Source organism: Podarcis raffonei, chromosome 13 (assembly GCF_027172205.1).
Source record: "Podarcis raffonei isolate rPodRaf1 chromosome 13, rPodRaf1.pri, whole genome shotgun sequence".
NCBI classification, from domain to species: domain Eukaryota; kingdom Metazoa; phylum Chordata; class Lepidosauria; order Squamata; family Lacertidae; genus Podarcis; species Podarcis raffonei.
The window spans coordinates 27,244,325-27,265,491 of NC_070614.1; the positions used below are offsets into that span (position 1 = coordinate 27,244,325).

The 21,167-nt window shown below is 45.8% G+C and overlaps 1 protein-coding gene across 1 annotated transcript in view; it reads right to left on the bottom strand.

Moving 5' to 3' along the window:
- Window positions 1-21,167, bottom strand: part of GRB7 (growth factor receptor bound protein 7) — a 67,997-nt gene that overhangs the window by 4,755 nt on the left and 42,075 nt on the right. The window contains 10 exon segments of the mRNA XM_053360751.1: window positions 142-258; window positions 1,117-1,197; window positions 2,993-3,091; window positions 3,903-4,013; window positions 6,085-6,222; window positions 6,891-6,971; window positions 8,496-8,617; window positions 9,553-9,709; window positions 15,798-15,948; window positions 17,825-18,020. Coding sequence (XP_053216726.1) covers window positions 142-258; window positions 1,117-1,197; window positions 2,993-3,091; window positions 3,903-4,013; window positions 6,085-6,222; window positions 6,891-6,971; window positions 8,496-8,617; window positions 9,553-9,709; window positions 15,798-15,948; window positions 17,825-18,020 — 1,253 coding nt within the window.

Genomic DNA, 21,167 nt, shown 5'->3' on the forward strand with positions numbered 1-21,167 from the left:
TGGAGCTCAAACTGTGGAGTTTAAGAGATCACCCCATGTAATACCTGCTTCAATAAAGATGCCCAGCATAGTGATCCCCATTCCCCAACTGATCGCCAGGCTCCCTGTGATCTCTAAGTAGGAACCAAACAGCAGACTCACCCTCCACGCCTGAGCCTCCTCCAACGCGACCGACAGGACCTCATTGGGATTCTCAATCACTCGGCCCGTACAACCCGAGAAGTCCATGGCCACCAAGGTGTTATCCGACACGCTCCGCTATGGGATTGTTTTTTAGAAAGGGTTCAGCAACAGATCTCTACAATAATAGTAGGTCCCGAATGGCAGCATGCAAATTGCAATTCAGTTTCTAAAATGATGTGCTTAATCAAGTCTTGATGAATATCTCCGGGCCAGGTAATGACAGAGTCAAAAACACATGTACAAGAGCCAGTGAAAAGCAAATTAATAATACCTGAAATAGAAGAACATAACCTGCCATTTAAAATAAATAAATCCTTCTATTTCCAGTGGGGGAGGGGGGAAAGCTTGCAATCCTGGGGAGTCTCCAATGGGAGAGTATTCCAGATTTAGTGCCTTCTTTTGCTGTCATGTCTTGGTGCAGAGTGGTTATTACTGACAGCTCATAGTTGAATTTAAGGATCATAAAGTATCACAAAGCAGACAGGGATCCTCTAGGGTTGCCCTCAGTTGGCACACCAAATTAGCTCCTGGCAGGAGATGTTCTTATGTATCCTTAAAGGCCCAAAACAAATGCTCAAGTGTATAAAAATGCATCCATCAGGGAAAGTGCAGAAAAAAACCCCACATATTAGTGAAAGCAACATACAAAAATGTTTTGTATTGGGGAAAACTGTTAGGAAAAACACATATATTAAGCAAAATTGCACATCTTAAGCAAAAATGCGTCCATTCAGAGAAATGTGCAGTGAACGAATTTGTGTGCAGGCTATTGAAACCAATTTCCAAGCAGATGTGGAAGGAAACTTAGGACTGGAAAAATCAGAAACGGAAATTGACAGGGAGGTGTGTCCATCCTTACTCTACAGATATTATGTTTGCCTTTATCCACTGATAATGAAAATCTCTGAAACACAGTCATAGCAGGGAGCTTACCAGGGGTACAGGCCCGATCCACGCAGTTTCTCTTTGCCGTGCTTGGCACTGCTGGTAGTTTCTGTAGAGCTGTATGCCATACTGCGGAAAGGAGAATAGCTATTGGTATCTGTGAGGTAGGCAAACCTGTCAGCATCAGCCCAGCATGATCAATATTCTAGGCAGTGACCTTGACATTTACTATTTGCTAGAGCAGGAAGTACTATTTACTATTTTAGTACAGGTACAGGAATAGTACAGGAATAGTACTATTTACTATTTTGAGTGCAGGAAGCTCCTGCAACTAATCGGAAGCTGCATCTCAATTGTCAAACATTTTGGAAGCAGAATGGGCTTCCAGAACGGATTAAGTTTGACAACCAAGGTTTGACTGTAGAAAGTTTGAAAATCATGGTGCTACATGGGGTTACCTGCAGCGATGGTTGCCTCATGGAAAATGTAGTCTCTTGGTTCAAATATTGACATGATTACTGTACAAGTATGCTTCTTCCTTGACTTAGAGAGCAATCCTTTACATAACTGCACACAAAAAACAACTCTTTGAGACTGCATCTCTTACCTGGGATAAACCCTCACTGAACTCAATGAAACTTAGCTATTGTGCAGATATGTAAAGGATTGCTCTCTACGTCAAGGAAGAAGCATACTTGATTGTCAAACTTAATCCATTCTGGAAGCCCATTCTGCTTCCAAAATGTTTGACAATCGAGACTGTACTCAAGCGGAAGCCGCATTGGACATCCGGCTTCCAAAAACATTCGAAAACCAGAACACTTACTTCCTGGTTTTCGGCATTCGGGAGCCAAAATGTATGGTAACGGGGACGTTTGGGAGCCAAGGTTTGACTGTACCACAGGGAACTCTTTCCACACCAACACGTTTAGGAGGAGTCCGAGGCATCACCCCTAGAACCCCTGAATGTTGCAAGGGAATCTGGGGCATATTCTAGGGTGCACACTAAATTCATGTGGAGCACAAACTGGGGTCCTTCAGACCTTCCTGTTGCTCTGTGCAAACTGAAACCAACTAGGACCCCTCTGTGGCTGCAAACTGCAAATGAACTCTGGTCAAAAACTTGTTCCCCTCCCCCACACCAGGAAACCTTGTATTCACGTTATCCAAAGTCCACACATCCTCAGAAATTGTCATAATATGCAGTTTGAAGACTACAGATGTAGTGAAGTGGGTCTGAACATTGGTATGTCCAAAGTTCAAATCCCAATCAAGAGTGAAACTTGATGTGACATTAAATGGGTCTTTGTATTTAACATGTACAGTTTTTTTGGGGGGGGATTTTAAGTGCAAATAGTAACTTTGTGGTGGGCAGGCTAATTAGTATTTGTAGCAAGGTAAAAAAAAGTAAAGGACCCCTGGATGGTTAAATCCAGTCAAAGGTGACTATGGGGTTGCGGTGCTCATCTCACTTTCAGGGCAAGGGAGCTGGTGTTTGTCCACAGACAGCTTTCCAGGTCATGTGGCCAGCATGACTAAACCGCTTCTGGTGCAATGGGTCACTGTGATGGAAACCAGAGTGCACAGAAACGCCATTTACCTTCCCATCACAGCGGTACCTATTTATCTACTTGCACTGGTGTGCTTTCGAACTGCTAGGTTGGCAAGAGCTGGGACAGAGCAATAGGAGCTCACCCCGTTGTGGGGATTCGAACTGTCAACCTTCTGATTGGCAAGCCCAAGAGGCTCAGTGGTTTAGACCACAGCGCCACCCGCGCCCCTGTATTTGTAACAGACAAGGAGCAAGGAGCATAACTATTCCTTCTTATTCCGCAATCCTGATGAAAACCATTCCTTTAAAGTGGCTCTTTGCATTGTGGAGGAATCTTCTATGGACGTCATATTTTAGAAGAGTTCCCTGTACCTTAAAGAGGCGGAAGGCAGCCATCCAGCACGTGCGACTTTGCTCGTCTTCGCTGCAGAAGAGCTTCAGGCCTTTGGCGCCACTTCGTGCCTTGCATGGCTGCAGAGGTAAGAGCAATAATCGTGCACATGAAATGACAGTCAAAGACTGCCCCACCCAACCATTTTTTGAAAGGTGTCAGAACTCACGCTCTAGGGATGAGCCCTGACCCACAGAACCCACTCCCCATCTGGATCAACCAAATCTAGAGATTAAATAATTAAATTCTCCAAAAGTATGTATCCACCGAATCTGCATTTCTGCATAGTTCGCTATTCTGATTTACTGTTCCGGCTTTCCTTTATTCTAATCAGCCTCCATTGGGGCTCTGTCTGCCCCTTCTCTGCTCTGGGATTGGCTGGAAAAGCAATCAATCCCAACACAGGGGCACAGCAAGATAACCCTCCCTCGGGGGACAGTACCTGCCACCTCTTTGCCTGAGTTAGTGCTCTGGATTTGCCTCTTTCCAATTTCGAGGCATGCCCAGAAAAGTGATTCATGCAGAAACAGGAGGGAGGGATCCTGGGATGGTAGGTATAGATAGAAAGATAGAGATATATGTACACACACTGAAAGTAAGCTTTGTCAGGTGTAAGAGTGACATGTGTCTCCAATATTACACTGGTGTATAGTCAAGATTAAAACATTTGGGTGCAGGGTAGGAACAATTTGACTGTATTGATTAAAAATCAGTATGTGTGTGTATCTTAATAATCTTGAAAGGTTGTGGTAAGGTTTGATTCTGGATTCTGTCCAAGACATCTCACTGCTTGCTCTAACCAGGGATGTATTTTAAGCGCACTATATTATTGTATTACCACCAGGCACTTCTCTTTGTGCCTATTAAATGAGTGCTTCTCACCCTTCTTACCTTGATGCAAAAGCCATATTCTGTGGGGGTGCTGTACTGCTTTTTGCCTTGGGTGATGTAGTAGATATTGGATTCGTTTATGTCGACACAATACTGTAGATGTCGGGGGTCCTGGCATGAAGAAGACCAAAAACAGATACAGTCATACCTCAGTTTACAGATGCTTCAGGTTGCACATTTTCGGGTTGCACACCGTGCTGAAGCCGGAAGTACCAGAACGGGTTACTTCCATGTTTTGGCGTTCACACATGCGCAGAAGCACTAAATCGTGCTTTGCGCATGCTCAGAAGTGCCGAATCGCAACCTGCACGTGCGCAGATGTGGCACTGCGGGTTGCAAATGTGCCTCCCGCACGGATCACGTTCGCAACCCGAGCGTCCACTGTAAAGTGTGAAGCTATGCTCCACAGCATGAGGGTCTACCCCACCCCTGACTTCTCAGTTGCCTGCTGAGGTAGGTACCAGGTGTGTTCAGTATATGTGTGGTCACATTAGCCTAAAAGAAGAATTTAGCATCCTGATTACACTAGGACAGAGGTTTTCAACCTTTTTGAGTCCACGGCTCCCTTGACCAACTCCATTCTTTCTGTGGCACCCCTGTGGGGCTCAGGAGCCCAGCTATGTCACCCCTTGCCTGCACAGCTGGCAGGTTCTTGCCCTTTTTCGAACACCCTCCCTTGTGAAGCGTTCCTTCAGCCTTCTCTCCTTTCCTTGGGAATTCTCTGGGCAGCTGCTGCTGCTGCTGCCATCCCTGGTCTCTGAGCTGCCCCCATCCCAAAGAGAGGTGCCTCCCAGAGGCATCATTTGCCTGCAGAGCTTATAGCCAGGGCTGCTGTGATAAACAGCTGTGCAAGCCTTTGGGAAGCAGAGACGCGAGAGGGTATTAGAGGAGGGAGGGAAGGAAAGAAAGAAAGAGGGGCAGAGACCAGTGTTGCCCCCAGCACCCCTGGCCATCATTCAAGGCACACTACGGTGCCACAGCACACTGGTTGAAAACCACTGTGCTAGGTGAAGCACAGAATTTAGCATAGGTCAGGGATAGGAGACCTGATACCCTCCAGATATTGTAGGATTCCAGCTCCCATCAGCGCCAACCAGCATAGTCAGGGATAATAGAAACTGTAGCCCAGCCACATCTGGAGGGACTCCCCCTCTTTCCCAGGACCATTATTCCTCCATGAATGTGGGAAGTGGATATTTGGCAAGTTTCTGGGGGTTAAAATTTTTTCTTCTTGGCTTAAATGCAAAGTAGCAGAAGGCTTTTCTTCTCTCTCTCTCTTTTTTTAACAAAGCCATCATTGACTGAGAGGGCAGTTTTCTTTTATCAAAGAGCATCCTTAGGAACAATGGTAGGTCAAGATGTAGCACCACTCCCCTGGCATTCTTTCCTGGGTGGGAAGGTTTTCCCCAGGGTGTGGAAGGCTTTTTGTAAAAGAAAAATCTCTCAGCCAACTGATGCCTAAGAAAAAAATATTGAACTTCGCCAGACCTCCAAAGATGAAGCCAATCTTCAGGGGATATCATCACCACCCCCCTTTGACATTTGCAAAAATCACTTGGCCAAATACTTCACCCCAGCACTAACTAATATAAATTTGTTGTGAATAAGAAAGAAGTCAGTAATTCAGAACTCATCGCAGCCTTAAATTCAATAGGTGACCATAGACAAGCCACTATCTCTCAGCCTGTGCCTTCCCCCGATGTGTAATACGGGGGAAATAATACAAGCCTGCCTTATAAAGGTGTTGCAAGGATTATTGATCTAAGGTGGTTGAAGGGCTGGGGAAATCATTACTGAGTATTCTACTCAGGTTCAATAATTCCTCTTTCTGTGGTGAATAACTTAGATTCATTTAATTGCAGATACCAAGAAAAATGGAAGGGCATGGATTTTGCTTCTGGTAGTTTGCAGTTTGTATGGCACTTTCAGCTTTTGGCAAAACACATCCTAAGCCACTGGTCTTGGCATCAAGCTTCACGTAGCCGTTTCGACTGCAATAAGGTACCTGCCGAAGTCTGCATTATTCAATTAAATCACCCGGTGGTTGAGGCGTTCCTGCCTCCTTGACGGCTGCTGTTCTTTCCGATAGAGCACAGCAATATTGCCCTGACAGGCTGCAAGCAGGACTGGATGACTGAACTAAAACACCAACCCCTCCACCCACACAACGCACACCACTTACCTTTGATGTGCCTTTGGTTGAGTAATAGAGCCCAGAGCGCCGTAGGGAGAAGTAAAACCTTTTCCATACTTTGCGTCCAACTTCTTTCAGGTGCATGAAACCTTGGATTTCGGGGCAGCTTCCTGAATTCAGCACATTCTGAAAGAGGCAGTCAGTTAAAAAAAAAGGATGGCAAGGGTAGACAACTGGTATCGCCAATGCTGCTGGCAGTCAATGTTGGCAGCAATAACTAGCCCTGCAGTTTAGGGTGCAACTGTGTGGGAGACACTCAGGAGTACAGGAGTGCAGCCCTGGGGATACAGAAGACCCCAACAACGTCTTCTGGCTGCCTAGTGCATGGGTAGGCAAACTAAGGCCCGGGGGCCGGATCCGGCCCAATCGCCTTCTCAATCCAGCTCATGGACGGTCCAGGAATCAGCGTGTTTTTACATGAGTAGAATGTGTCCTTTTATTTAAAATGCATCTCTGGGTTATTTGTAAGGCCTGCGTGGTGTTTTTACATGAGCAGAATGTGTGTTTTTATTTAAAATGCATCCCTGGGTTATTTGTGGGGCATAGGAATATGTTCATTTCCCCCCCCCAAAAAAAATATAGTCCGGCCCCCCACAAGGTCTGAGGGACAGTGGACCGGCCCCCTGCTGAAAAAGTTTGCTGACCCCTGGCCTAGTGTTTCCCAGTGGAATTGCGCTAGGCATAAGAGCATGGCCACTCAAGAACAGTGCTTTATCCTTCTGGAAATAAATGAAGACCTGGGAATGGGAGCAGGTCTGAATGAGCAGAGGAAAGGAAGCAGGTGGGTTTTGTACCTGTATAAGTTCTGAATGGGACATGCCCTTGTTGGCTGCATCCAGGCAGCTTGAAACCATGGCTTCGGGGAACAGTGACTGCTGCAATGGAAACGAAAAGAAAAGGGGTGAGCCTTCCAAAACTACAGAGAGAAAATTCGGATATTTGGCTGTCATATATTGGTGTTTCTAGTGCTAAAAGAGGGGAAATGCTCTCATATTTTTTTTAAGGTAAAAATAAGGACAAGTTTAGGGACGCAGGTGGCGCTGTGGGTTAAACCACAGAGCCTAGGACTTGCCAATCAGAAGGTCGGCCGTTCGAATCCCCGTGACGGGGTGAGCTCCCGTTGCTCAGTCCCTGCTCCTGCCAACCTAGCAGTTCGAAAGCACGTCAAAGTGCAAGTAGATAAATAGGTACCACTCTGGTGGGAAGGTAAACGGCATTTCCGTGCGCTTCTCTGGTTCGCCAGAAGCGGCTTAGTCATGCTGGCCACATGACCCGGAAGCTGTACACCGGCTCCCTCGGCCAATAAAGCGATTTTTGCTTCAAGTTATTTCTCTCCCTCTCTTTAAAATTTTCTTGCACCCATTCTATAATGCTGATAACTCTATAACACCCAATATAACACAGATAAAGATTCAATATCAAAATAACATGCTCCCTAGCTTAAGAGAAGGGAAGCAGGAAGTAAAAAGTTGCTGTCCTCTCCCCTCCTCCCTCCCTATAAAGTCATATAATTTCTAATGGTTATTGATAAAAACACCTATGGTCACCAATCTAAGCAATACATCATTTCGTGGCTGCATTTCATTTTGGGATACGCACTTTGACACAACGTAGTTAATATATTCAGAAACGTTTATCTGAGTGTTTATAGTTGTTTTATTTTTACATAATTGTTGATGTTATGTGCTCTAATGTAAACATAGATATATCTTGACGCAACCAAACTGTTGAAAAGATGAAAGTGAAAAACTTTGTTACAAAAAAATAAATAAGGTGGGGAGGTTGAAGCACATGTCCCTGTGCTTCTTCAGCAATGTAGGAAGGTCTGAATAGGGTTTCTGAGTTTGTTCGGCCGAACATATAGAAACACTATTTTTGTAGTTGTGAAGCTGAACATCCCAAAAATTAAAATGTCGTGTACTTTTTACATTATCAGTTGGTATAATAAGATATGTTTCATATTTGAAAACTAAAATAAAAAAAAAGTTTCTGTTGTACCTTACAGTCAGAGATATAAATTCAAGTAATGCAGAAATGTGTTTTTTGGAGAGGGGGGCTATTGGGTTGTTGTTCTTGCTTTTATGATGTATTTTGTGGTTTTTATATCTTGATTTTATTCTGTGAACCCCCAGGTATAGGGCGGTATATAAATTCAATGAATAATAATAACGTAGTAAAACCTACAGGTTTTGCAGAAACTGAGTTTAGGGTTCTAAAGTGAAACACAAAACGTTTACTAATCAAAACTGGCAGGGTCTACAATTTTATTTCATACAAGCTAACAGATGCGGAATTATGGTGGTTTTGGTTTTTTTTAAGCAGAGGATCAGGAAGCTTCCATTTAATGCTGGAAGGAAAGAATGGCCTCCCCTCCTGGCTTTATGGTCCATTCCACTTACTGGCGAGCTCTTGAACAGCTCATATTTGGCGTAGTTCTTCCGGAAGACAAACCTGCTGTCACCCCCAACAGGCCACGTGGCCTGAACCTCCACCACCGACTCATGATCTTCCAGGCATCGCTCTGGCAAAATAAGAGCAGAGAGAGATTTTTTAAAAAAATGCAATTTGGGTTTAAGAACCTCCTTAGCAGCTCATTTCTATTCCATGCTCAACCAATATGGAGAACGGCTCTAGTAAAGGGAATGAAGCATCCTAGTTAATATAACATTCCTTGCACACAGAAAAAGAAAGTGTGTCCATTCCACCCCATATTCATCATGAGCAGTTTATTTCTGTTCTGCTGCAGTTCACCTTCTGATAATAATTTATTATTTATATCCCGCCCATCTGGCTGGGTTTCCCCAGTCACTCTGGGCAGCTTCCAACAGAATATTAAAATACAATAGTCTATTAAACATTAAAAGCTTCCCTAAACAGGGCTGCCTTCAGATGTCTTCTAAAAGCCTGGTAGTTGTTTTTCTCTTCGAAATCTGGTGGGAGGGCGTTCCACTGGGCGGGTGCCACTACCGAGAAGGCCCTTTGCCTGGTTCCCTGTAACTTGGCTTCTCGCAGCGAGGGAACTGCCAGAAGGCCCTCAGAACTGGACCTCAGTGTCCGGACAGAACAATGGGGGTGGAGACGCTCCTTTAGGTATACTGGACCTAGGTCGTTAAAAAAGACTTCATTGCCTTTTCTCACTGACCACTGTGGTGAAACGTTTCGCAATTATTTGTGTTATTATTACACTATTGCAAAGGAAACACAATGCAAACCAGAAAGGGGAATACCATCAATCACATACCATTATGCATTGTTTCTGGACTTAAAACAACAACCGCTAATACTGATAGCATTCCTTGGATTAATTTCCGTTCTGGGCAAACATGGGCAATTTCTGTTCCCATTGCCGCTGATTCTTCCACATCCCTGATCCTAACTCTGTCATGATGCCCTCTAATAATAAATGTGTGTGAGAGAGCACACAAACGTAGAGAGCCTGGCCCTCTCAATCCTCACCTAGAGCCAAGTGCTGATAGACCTCCACTAGGGACCAGCACTCATCATGCAAAGCGTGAGTCTTCTGGACGAGCATCTCACAGACATGACGAGCCGTGGCTCCTGCTGTGACCTCCAGTGAGCGGCAAGTGCCATCTTCACTGTAGACCTTCACTACCTGTGGGGTGGGGAAGAAGAAGAAGAAGAGTTTGGATTTGATATCACTACCCTAAGGAGTCTCAAAGCGGCTAACATTCTCCTTTCCCTTCCTCCCCCACAACAAACACTTTGTGAGGTGAGTGGGGCTGAGAGACTTCAGAGAAGTGTGACTGGCCCAAGGTCACCCATCAGCTGCATGTGGAGGAGCGGAGACGCGAACCCGGTTCACCAGATTATAAGACTATCGCTCTTAACCACTACACCACACTGGGAGAAAGCGAGCAGAAGTTAAGAGAGGCAGAGAAGCACAAATGCTGAAGGATGGTTCAGACCTATGAGCATATCCCCTGGGGATGGCCAGTGGCTTAGATGGCTCAAGAGAGGTCTAGTAGGGGCCATTATCCCTGATAGACAAATAGCAAAGGGAGACTGCCTTGCTTTCACGTCCTGCTTGTGGACGTCCTGAGCACCTCTGGCTGGTTGCTGTTGGAAGCAGGATGCTAGCCTAGATGGACCCTTGGTCTGATCCAATAAATTATTTTAATAGTTGTTAAGCACACCCTTAGTGGATGGATTTTCACAGACAGCAAGGGTACATGCAATATCTCTATTCTCAGTTCCTAGCGTCCTTTCTATAAGTCAGTTACATTCAGTATGAGACATTGCTGTCACAGACATTGTGAGGTTTGTGGGGGGTGGGGAAAGGAGTGAATTGGGGAGAGCTATTAAAAGAATTTTGTGCTCACAAATATTTCCCACAGAACCCTTGCATGCTGTAGAGCAGGAGCGGGGAACCGGGGACCTCCTTTGACTGCAATGATCTTACATTCTTAGTCAGCTGAAGATTATCTCCCCTTAACCCAACTATTCCACAAGAGGGAGCAAACCAATTGCTCAAGTAAAACAACTGTGTCAATCATACTGTTGTGAGTTTGGATCCAGAGAGTGTTAAAAGTAAACCAAGGCTTCCCATTCTTGGAATAGCCAAGTCAGCCTCCTTGTCAGGTGATAGCCTGGGTGACGGGCCATTAAGGAGAACACAGGAAGGGGCTGTGTGGGAGATGGCAAATGGGCAGGGGACGCCTCCTTCAACTCCAGGCAGTTAGAAGGAAAAAGCCAGCATTGAGAGCAGAGAGTTGCAGTGTTGAGAGATAGAAGCAAAGCAGCAAGCTAGAAAGCAAGAGAGAGAAAAATAAGGCTCGATTTCAGTCTGAATCTAAGCCGCGGCTATGGGAGAAACAATACCCTTTTGGGGGGTTAATGCCGTGAACCCCTCCATGGTAGGCTCAGGTTGTATATATGAGTGTGTAAATAAACCATATATCCTACAGACACCACAGTCTCTGCTGTGCCTCATTCTGAAGGAAGCACGAACCCCGGGGAAGTGCCTGAAACCCCCACTCAGAGATTGGAGTGGCGTGTGACAAGATCACAGGGCTCTGGGCTACATTTATTAAATGAGAGTTATTGGAGCTGTGCCACATCCTGTCTATTGAAATACAGCCCAACTCTCTATTCCAAGCATGGTTATCCAATGGTGAGGGGGAAATGCACTCTGCATGTCTTAAATACATTTTCTCCATTACTATTGCTTCATAAATACGTGGTATTCAAAATGAGCCTCCTCTTCTATTATTAGGCAACAATTGATTCCCCAGACCTTCTGGGGCAGAGGAGTTACATGGCCAGACATCTCTCTGAATCACAGCAGGGTTTGTTGTTTGTTTTAGAGTGGGCACAGACTGTACTTATTGCATTTCTTGGCCATTTCACATTTGACTCACTGTTTACGATGTCTTTCCTCTATACCTGTGTGTGTGTATTGACACAGACACACCTGCCGACGCAGGGCAACCCTACATGCACCTGATGAAGCTGACTCCTTTCCACCACAATCAACCTGTTAAGCTTTTAAGATGCCCCAAACCTTCTGTTCTAGTTGTTGCAGAATTCGCCTCTTCCTTTTCCTAAGCTCGTTTCATGGGGAAGGTGGCAAATAATGGAATAGCCAACTTTGTTTTTAAATGAAATCTGGTGCTTTTGCTGGCTCCTAACGAAAGGCCCAGGTCTACATGAATATTCATTTAGGTCTAGATTCTGTTCAGAGGTATAGAAACTGGGTCCTCTTTTTGCCTCCATCTAATTCAGGAGTGCAGAACCTCAATGTCCGAATACGCCCTGGGGGGCCCCACTGCCCTGGTATGAGACAATCCTCTCCGGGCGTCCTCTGGTGTTGCGCTCCCCCAGAATGGACATCCATCTTCATTCCGGTGCGCTCAGCGACACAGGTTGGATGACCTGTGCATGCTATTAACCAGCAGAGTTAGCAGTGACAACTGGAAGCGTGAATGTGAGCATCCTAAGGATTTATTAAGCAATATTTACAGGACAGATCATAATGGTGTCTGCTCTCTTCTTCAGCAGCAGACAGAGAGAGAAAGAAACAGTGCAACAGCACAAACATAACAGAAGAGATAAGACGTAACTTTCGTCTTCAGACTTTCCCAGCTCATGAAAGTAAACAGTGACATGTGACTATCCAGCCACATAGCAGCAACGGGAGGAGTGAATTGCTAACACTCAGGCCTGCCAAAATGGGACATTCCGGGATCCAATCAGAGGCAGGAATGGCTTCTGCAATTCCAGGATGTTGTGGCGGGACGACTGAGGGATATGGGCTTAGGGACCAAAAGCAGACCCCTAAGCCTCTTTATCTCACTCTTGGGGCTCTCGCAAGACCACATTCCCTAAGCCCTTGAGCTGAAAAAGGTCCCCTGCCCTGACCTAAGCCAGAGCGGAAGGGTTTACAAGTCACCAATTGGCTCTTTTCTCCCTTGTTTCAACCAGCCTCCCCGGGCCATGAAAAGGACTTAATTTTTTTCAATCAATACAGGTCCTCTTCCCACCTTCCCACATGTCAGAGCTGATGCATTGCTGTGACAACAGCTGCAGCCATCCTGATATTTTGGGGACTGGGAGAGGCTACTTGAGAAGAGTACATGTGCCCCCACCTCCCCAATAGACAAATAACATTTGTGAGTGCCTGACTTAAAGGCTCAGCCAACGTGTGTAAGCATCACCCATGCAGCAGGACCTTGCTCATGACGCAGTGGCTAGCGCAAGAGGGATTTGTGGCCGGGTTGAAGTTGCTATGCCGGCATGCTAACAATGCGAGTGCATGGGCCAAGGGCTCCATTTAAGGAAGGACTCCGTAACCCAGACACTTCTAATAGGACCGATCATCTGTTAGGGCAGCACGTCCCCGAGGGTCAGTTGCTTTCTTTCCAGAAAAAGGAGATAACCCAAGGCCAGACTGACCTGGCTGCTACATTGGAATGGAAACTTGCAACTGAAAGCCATCAATCATGTGCAGGAAGAACATGGGAAAGGAGGAGCTAAGCTGGATTTTGGATTAATTTACCATCTATGCTGGCCCAAGCAATGCTACTTTCAATGTTCTAGAGGAATTTCCACAGGCTGAGATGAGACAAGAGTGACTGGGTTTGAAATGTACTATGTATTTTGGAAAGTTTCTTGTTCACTATGCATCTGGGCACCTCTTCTTTAAATTTTTAAAAATTACAGAGTGTTAAATCTTATGGCAGCTCTTCATATCTTGACGCACGCCATTTTGAGATGACGGAGAGGGAAAACTGACCTGCTTGGGGAAGACTGTGGGAAAGTAATTGGTCTTTAAACACCTATGCTCTCCCGCTCCCTGACCAGCACCCTGGCTGGGATCCCAGGGGAAGGATTAGGAGGCCCCACCACGAACAGTAGGCACCCCGTCTTCAAATGAAAGGCAAGGGAGTGTTTGTTGTCAATCTCCACTTTAATGGTAATCTCAGGCCGGGCTGCCAGTAAATCTGGAAACTGGCAAAGATTCTGAGAGCCTCCAAACAGAAGGATGGATGAGAGCTCTTCAGAGAAAAGGCTGGTAATCACTCTCTTATGGCTCCTCTGAAGATGGCAAGGTTGCGACGGTCCTTTGTGCCTTTCGCAATTCATCCAACAGGAAGTTAATAACTTTTTAAAAAGTTATTAATTTGGTCCTGCCCAATTTTATCCTCACAACAACTGTGTAAAATAGGTTAGATTGAGAGAATGTGAAGGGCCCAAAGTTACCCAATGAGCTTCCTGGCTGAGTGTGGATTTGAACCCTAGACTCGCAGGTCCTAGCCCAATGCACTAATTGCTACACCATCCTGGCTCTCTCACCCTGGTACAATGGGGTTCGCTCTGAAGAAAGTGGGTATAGATATACAGCTATTATCTTCTATTGGTGTTTACTATTGCTGCTGTTCTTTTAGGCCTTCTTTTGCTCTACTGCAATTTCATGGTTTTATTATTATTCTTTTGTTGTTCTTTATCGTGAGCCGTCGTAAGAGCCCAAGTTTGAGCTGGAGGGCAGGATATTACATCGCATAAATCGATTCTTTTTAAAGAAAATGCATCAAGCACAGGTAAGCCGCGAGATAACACAGAAGTAGTTTGCCTATTTGTCTTGCTCTCTAGTCTCCTATCAGCTCCTTTGTATACTGTGCAAAAAAATGAACATCCATGTTTTCCTCACTGTTGGGTGAAGGTGAAAAGCACCTGTGTTGGCCTTTGATAGAAACTGCAAGAGGCATCAGGTGGATTGAAAAACTTCCCAGGCAGCTGGAGACCTCCTGTCCCATAATTACAGGCTCCCAGCGGAGGCCCAGAGGCTAGCCAAACAAAACCTGAAACCTTGGCAACGGTCCCCATGGGAACCAGCCTTGCCCCATCGTGCCCGGCTAGCTCACAAGTCCTCATTTCTAACTCTTACTTTCTGGCTCTTGTCCGTAGTTTGGGGGGAAGCAGCAGATCACACCAGACAAGTGTTTGATTCTCAGCTCTTAGAAGAGGCTGAAAAGTCTAATGCAAGGCCAGCTCGCACAGGATTGCTACCCAAAGCAAGAATTAATTTGGCTGCCACTACCACAGAATCTGATTGTGTTAAGAATGGGAAGGAAAGGTTGTGTTTCCTCCATTGCGACTCCTTTTCTCCAGAGAGGAAAAATCAGTACCCACGGCCTTGTGGGATATATTCGGGAGAAGAAAAGGCTACACAAATCTGGAGTCCCTAAGGTGGTTGGATGGTGTCTTGTATGCCTCCTCCAGGCAACTCCTACAGCCAAGCTGGTGCCAAATGTATTGCTTTCCTTTCCTTTGCACCACATCAACAAGGCTGAGAGGGAGGCCCTGTCGTCTGGGCAGCCCAGGACCTCCATACACACAGCCTAGGCTTGCAATAAATGGAAACGAAGGGAAGGGGGTGCAATTGAGGAAATGGGGTGAGTGGGGGAGCGACAACAACAACTCTTATACCCTACTGAATGTTTTCCAGCGCAGTCCAGGGTCAGAGTTATCATTAGGCCAACTTAGGCAGCTGCCAAGGGCACAGACCTTGGAGCAGCACATTGCTGACCTTTGAGGGGCACAGCTTTATACAGATTGTTCAAAATGATTTGTGTGTAGAAACATTTGCTTTTGCATTTGAGAAAGATAATCAAAGATTGTCGTATTGCTTATTCTTGCAATCTGAAACAACTTTGCCAGTTTTGAGTAATGTGCAGTTTGTTTTTCTACAAAACCTGTTTTTGAAAACTGAAGTTAGCGATTTTGTGGGATGGAGTGCAAGTAGTTAATCTTGCCTGGCTGAGCTCTACCTAATGGATTGGAGCAGGGGACAGTGGCAACGGGTTCTTCAAGTCGTTCTGTCACCATTAATTCTCTTCATATTTAGGTTGGGTTTTGTACTCTTTTTGTACTCAAGTCTGTGTATTGAAAAGAACACCATGGGGGGGAGGAGATGGGGGCACAACGTATCTCTGGGCAAACCTTGCACAGCCTCTGTAAAACCACAAGCCCCTGCCCTTCATCTAAGATGTTTGCCATCTCACTGTGGAAAGGAAAACATTCTCAGGGGCCCTCTCATTGATTTCACAAGCTAGCTGGCTGTGCAAGCACCCCACCACCACCAAAAGAGAGAGCTTCTAGTACCATGCCTTAGCAAACCCTGTGCCAAAATTAAGCCCTGTTCTGATTGCCCTCCATCCCGAAAGGTAAATAGGCGCACTTACATGAGAACCTCCTTCTCGCGGTGAGCCTGGTCCCAGGGAGGAGTTGCTGAGGATGGGTGAGTTGGAGGGGCTGCAGAGTTCTGGGAAAGGGTTTGGGATGGAGGGCAAAGATAAGGCACGCTGCTGCTGCTCCTCCTCCTCTTTCAGCTTTCTAAAGGAAAAAGAAGCACATCAGAAGGATTATCACGCAGGCCTGAAGTGCCATATCCTCATAAAGGGGAAAGAGTGAGATTTCTGGGTTAGTGAGTAAAGCCTATTTGTTCATGAGAAAGTCTGAAACCCTTATGTACTTTAGAGGTCTAGGGCCAGGGCTAGATCTACAGATATTCAAATTCAGCATCTAGGCAATCCAAATCCTGAATAAATTAAAACAAATCCACCGAATTTGCATGACTGCTCTTTATTTTGCACAAATTGTATTCTGGTTCTGCTGAATATTTTGCACAAATTGTCTTCTGGTTCTGCTGATAATGGGCTGCATTAGCCCATCGGATAATGAGCTATGTCTCCCCTCGCCCACAACCACTTGAGATCTTATTCAGCCACCTTTCTGAGATTTCATAAGGCACTCTACATATACTTAGAAACCTGCTTGTTAAACAAGAAAGCTAATGTTCTCATGAAGCTGAACTGTGCACTGACTTCCCCATTTTTTTGCACCTTTTTAACACGTTCCCAACCTGCAGCCAAAGATACAGGTGGATATTTCAATTCAGTGTGTCAGATTCAGTCCCCACCCTCACCAGCCTCTGGCACTAAGCACTACATTTGCTGGGCAAAGGGCCCGAGCCAGCCTCAGAAAAGTCACTCAACTCAGCAATCTTGCTGTGCTCCATCTCACCATGGCACTGGCCCCGCGAGCAGGGAAGGAAGCTAATGATTAACTCCAATGCACATTGCCTTTTCCTGCCAGTGCATACCACATACAGGCAGTTAGTCCGAAATCTGTCTGGCACAGCACACCAGACTTTTTATGTGTGCCCAGCCGTGATGGAGCATGAAAGACTGCATGTCAACAGTGCTGTGGAGGTATCCTCTCTGAGACAAGGCTTGGGGGGGCACAGAAGGAGAGGCTGCTGAATCAGAGTAATGCCCATCTCAGCATCCAGTCCTCACAGCGGCCGAACAGCCATCTTAGAGAAGCTGCTCAGAGTGGCTTTTGCGTGATCCCAAGTGGTCTTGCTTCCAGGAACTAGTTAAGCCCAGCCTTCAGCTTCAGAGATGAAATGATGCTGGGTACCTTCAGACTGGGGATAAGAGAATCTTCCTACTTTCAATCCTGCTCACTCCCCAAATACACACACACACACACACACACACACACACACACACACACTTCTTATCGAAACCCTCTTGGCTTCTCTCAGAATTTCTCAATGCTTCCCCTGAGGAGAAGCCACTAAACCGACTCTGGATTTTGCTCAGGGCTTCAAATTTCTGGGACAGAACGTCTGACCTAGATTCATTCCATTAAGCTGCTTGTCCACTGCAAGCCTATTCAAGCCCCTCTTTCCTATCATATCACAGGAGGAAGCTCACACTTTGTCTGGAAGCAGTGATCCCCCACTTCCACTGTGATCACACACAACTAATGAATTTCACCGTGAATGAAATCAGTAATCCATCTTCTTGTTTTGTAGTCTTGCTTTGCAAAGAAAACGGCATGCTGGTTATCTGCACGACTTCTTTCCCTGCTCCTGACTGAGGTGGGAACTGTGCCTCGCATAGTCAGTTTCTTAAAAGAGGAAGGCCAGGTTTCAAGGAAACTTGTGTCTCCTACTCCCAGATAGGCAGACTGTGACTCCTCAGTAATGAGGGAAATCAACTCAGTTCATGCCCAGAGACCCTCACACCTGTATTTGTCTTGTTCCAGGGCTGAGCGTCAGCTCAGATTGAGCCATACACTCTGCGCATGTCAAGAGATAAAAAGAAATCAGCTCAGAACTACTTCTTATTTTTAAACACAAAAGAATCACTTGGGGCGATGGCTGGAGTTTCCCACAATTCCTGGCTCCATCTCCACGTACCTATTGGCTTGGATGAGCAGAGGCTGAGAGCGCTTGACAACATCGTCTCCGGTCAGAAGACTGGCCTGTTCACCGTTGCAGAGAGGGTTGCTGTTTGAAAGGGGCCTACTGTGGTCTGGTTCCAGGCCATCCTCGTAAACGTTGTCCAAAGTGCTGTTGATGTTGTTTTGGAGAGTTCCCAGGTCCATGTCATTATCTGTAGCAAAGGAGAGGAGACCCCCATGACTTGGCTAAATATCCCTTTGATTTGTTTCATTTTTTTGCCTATCCGTCTTTCCATGTTAGGTGAAATTAAGAGCCAGCAAAACATCCAAATTTGACAAGATCCCTAGGTGGACCTAAACCAAAACAATTTGCAGAGCTTAAGTCTGAACCAGTTTTTCCACAGCTGTTACCCTGGTCCTCTTGTATTTATGGTTATATGTACTTGAAAGGAGATGTGAAAGCGCACTGTTTGAAATGACACATTGCCAGGCCTCCAAATTTATTCAAAGGAACAAAATTAGAAATTCAAGCAGTGCTGCCTCATGTGTGTATGTGTGTGTGTGTTGGGGCGGGGCTTCAGACATGGTGGTCCCTGGCGATGGACGACCTTGTGACGGGAGTAATTCCCCATTGTTGCTGCTACCAGCCCACTCACTTTAGGAGCTGGTGGGCAAGCAAGTGTGCCTGGCAAGGAGGAAGAACAGAAACTGTTTGCTGCTCCATGCTCACTCTCCTGCCCTCTCCTTCAGGGCAGTGGTGGGGACTCAGCAGAGCCACTGCACAGAGGAAGTGGGCAGGTGAGCAAGCAGGAGTGGCCCCTCAGCATCAACGTCAGTGTATGAGCGAGTGGTAATGGCGACAGATGCGATGGTGAGTGAGTGACAGGAGAAGCAAGTAGTAGAGAGATCTGGTGAGTGATGGGCATTCAGAGGCACGGAGACCTCAGCTGCTGCTCCGAAGGGTTCCAACCTGAGCATGTTCTTGTTGTTCCCCATCTCCTGGGTAAAATTTACAATAGGGGAAACCAGAAACATTTTTATTTGGAATTACACGTACCGATATACCAAAGGGGCAGAAAAGACTATTCACGCATGGAACAACGGCCGCCTGGATGCTATTAGCTCAGAACTGGAAAGAAGATAAAGTCCCTACCAGAGCAGAATAGCAAACCAAGCTGATGGACTATGCTGAGGTGGCAAAACTGACTGGAAAACTCAAAAACCAAGAGGATAAAATTTTTACAAAAGAATGGGAAAATTTTATAAGTTATTTAGGAGACCACTGTAAGCAGATGGAAACAAGAGCAGGATTTGTAGCATAAAAATTATTATGGATAATATGGTTTGATATAAAAATTGGAGTATGGATGAATACACAGTTTTAGATGTTTAATTGATCTACATTTATGGGAAAATGCACAGGCAAAGACTTTGGCTAGGGAAATTTACCAACCCTAGACTTACTGTGGCAGCTTTGCAGCAGCACAGGAAATTGAGCAGTGCACTAGGTTAACCACCCAACTGTTTGACCAAGATTGCAATTAGTCAGTAGTCTGGTTGCCTGCCTTGCTTTAGGCAAAGCTCTCATTCTGCCTTCTAATTTCACAGAGCAAGCTCATCTTCCGGATACTGGAGTCCCTTGATCAAGTGGTGGAGCACATAAAGAACACCCGAGAGTTGATTGCACAGATGACTCAAACACCAATGGAGATGAGGATCCGAATTTCACTTGTTGAATCCCCAGTTCATTTAGATGGTTAACCACAAGCCAAGCTAAGACTCAACACAAAGACCGCATGCTGCCTTAGCTCTGAAGCTTTGGACCAGCTTCCTCAGAGCTCCTCAGCAGGCTGGTCAGCCCTGCCTCGTTGACCATGTCAAACAGCTACTGGGTCTTTAAAGTGAAAAGGTAGATAGCCTTGGCAGACATTAGCATGGAACGTTTTCTTTCTCTTTTCCAGGCACTGAGCCCACTCATAGTCTGAAAGGGAAAACAAAGCCCAGTGTTTAGCCTTATTGTACCAAGAGGCTCTCAAGGTGTAAATGGAGACAGTCTGCATAGCTCAGTTGGTTAGAGCGTGGTGTTGATAATGCCAAGGTTGCAGGTTCGGTCCCTGCGTGGGGCAGTTGCATATTCCTGCACTGCAGAGGGTTGGACTAGATGATCCTCAGGATCCATTCCAACTCTACAATTCTATAATGCCACTCCATACAATTGCAGGCAGATGGTAAGTGCCTCAAGCCAGGGGGACCTGTCTTTTCCACCTGACTTTGGCATGACTGCTTTTGAGCAGGAGAGCAGCTGCTACAAAGGGACCAGAAGGTTTAAGAGCAGGGATGGGTAACCTGTGACCACCTAGAGGTTGTTGGACTCCCAGTTCCCAGTGACCCCAGCACATACACTACGCCTGCTCTCCTCAGAGATGGGAGGTCCAGGTTCAAATCACTGCTCAGCAATGAGGCCGACGATCGCTTTCCAACTAATTTTTAACATAGCGCCTAACAACTTCAGTTTTGCATAGCTGCTGCACCTCTTCAATCAATTGAATGATTTTAAATTAATTTAACCAAGAGATTAATCGAAACACTGCTATGCACAGGAAGCACTATACAGTACACAGGAATTGGGAATTATCAAACAAATTAGGATTATAAATAAATAAAAATACACTGAAAATGGATACCATACAAGCATGTCAATCAATTTATGCAAATGAGATATGGTCACACGGGGTCAGCAAAGCCTAGAAATATCGCTGAGTGCAGGTACAGCTAACCTTGGAATCTTTTGCCCAATCTGCATTAGACTGCATGTGAGGCGAATCATTTTTGTGGCATTTCAACCAGCCTAGCTACTGCCAAAGATCTTGTCGCAATAAATCTGCCAGCCTTTCATGTGCCACAAGACTCTTTGTAGGTTGGTTCCTTCCCTGCAAGAGACTCACACGGCAGGTGGCAATTGTGGCACCAGGTTCATGGCCACATTTCCACCCTGTCACCAGTTTCTTACATGATTCAGACAAGAGATGGATTTTCAAATGCTCAGCAATAATAATTAAAAAATTCTAGTGTCAGGGTTCCTCCTACCCCTCCTTCCCTCATTTAGCCACCTGCCGCTTCACCTGCCGCTTCCTTATCAGAACTGGGCAAAGTGACTCAGGGTTCCTTCCCAGGTCAGAGCATCAATGAAGCCAAAGGTCACTACGCAGTTTAGGTGGCGTGGGAAGAAGTGCTAGCGTCTCACAAAGAACAGCTAAAATTATATGACCTGTAAAAAATACGGTCAGCAAAACAGCAAAACTTGATTAATTTAAAATTAGTTTTTATATTCATGGGGGGGTGTTTTAAAAAAAAAGGGT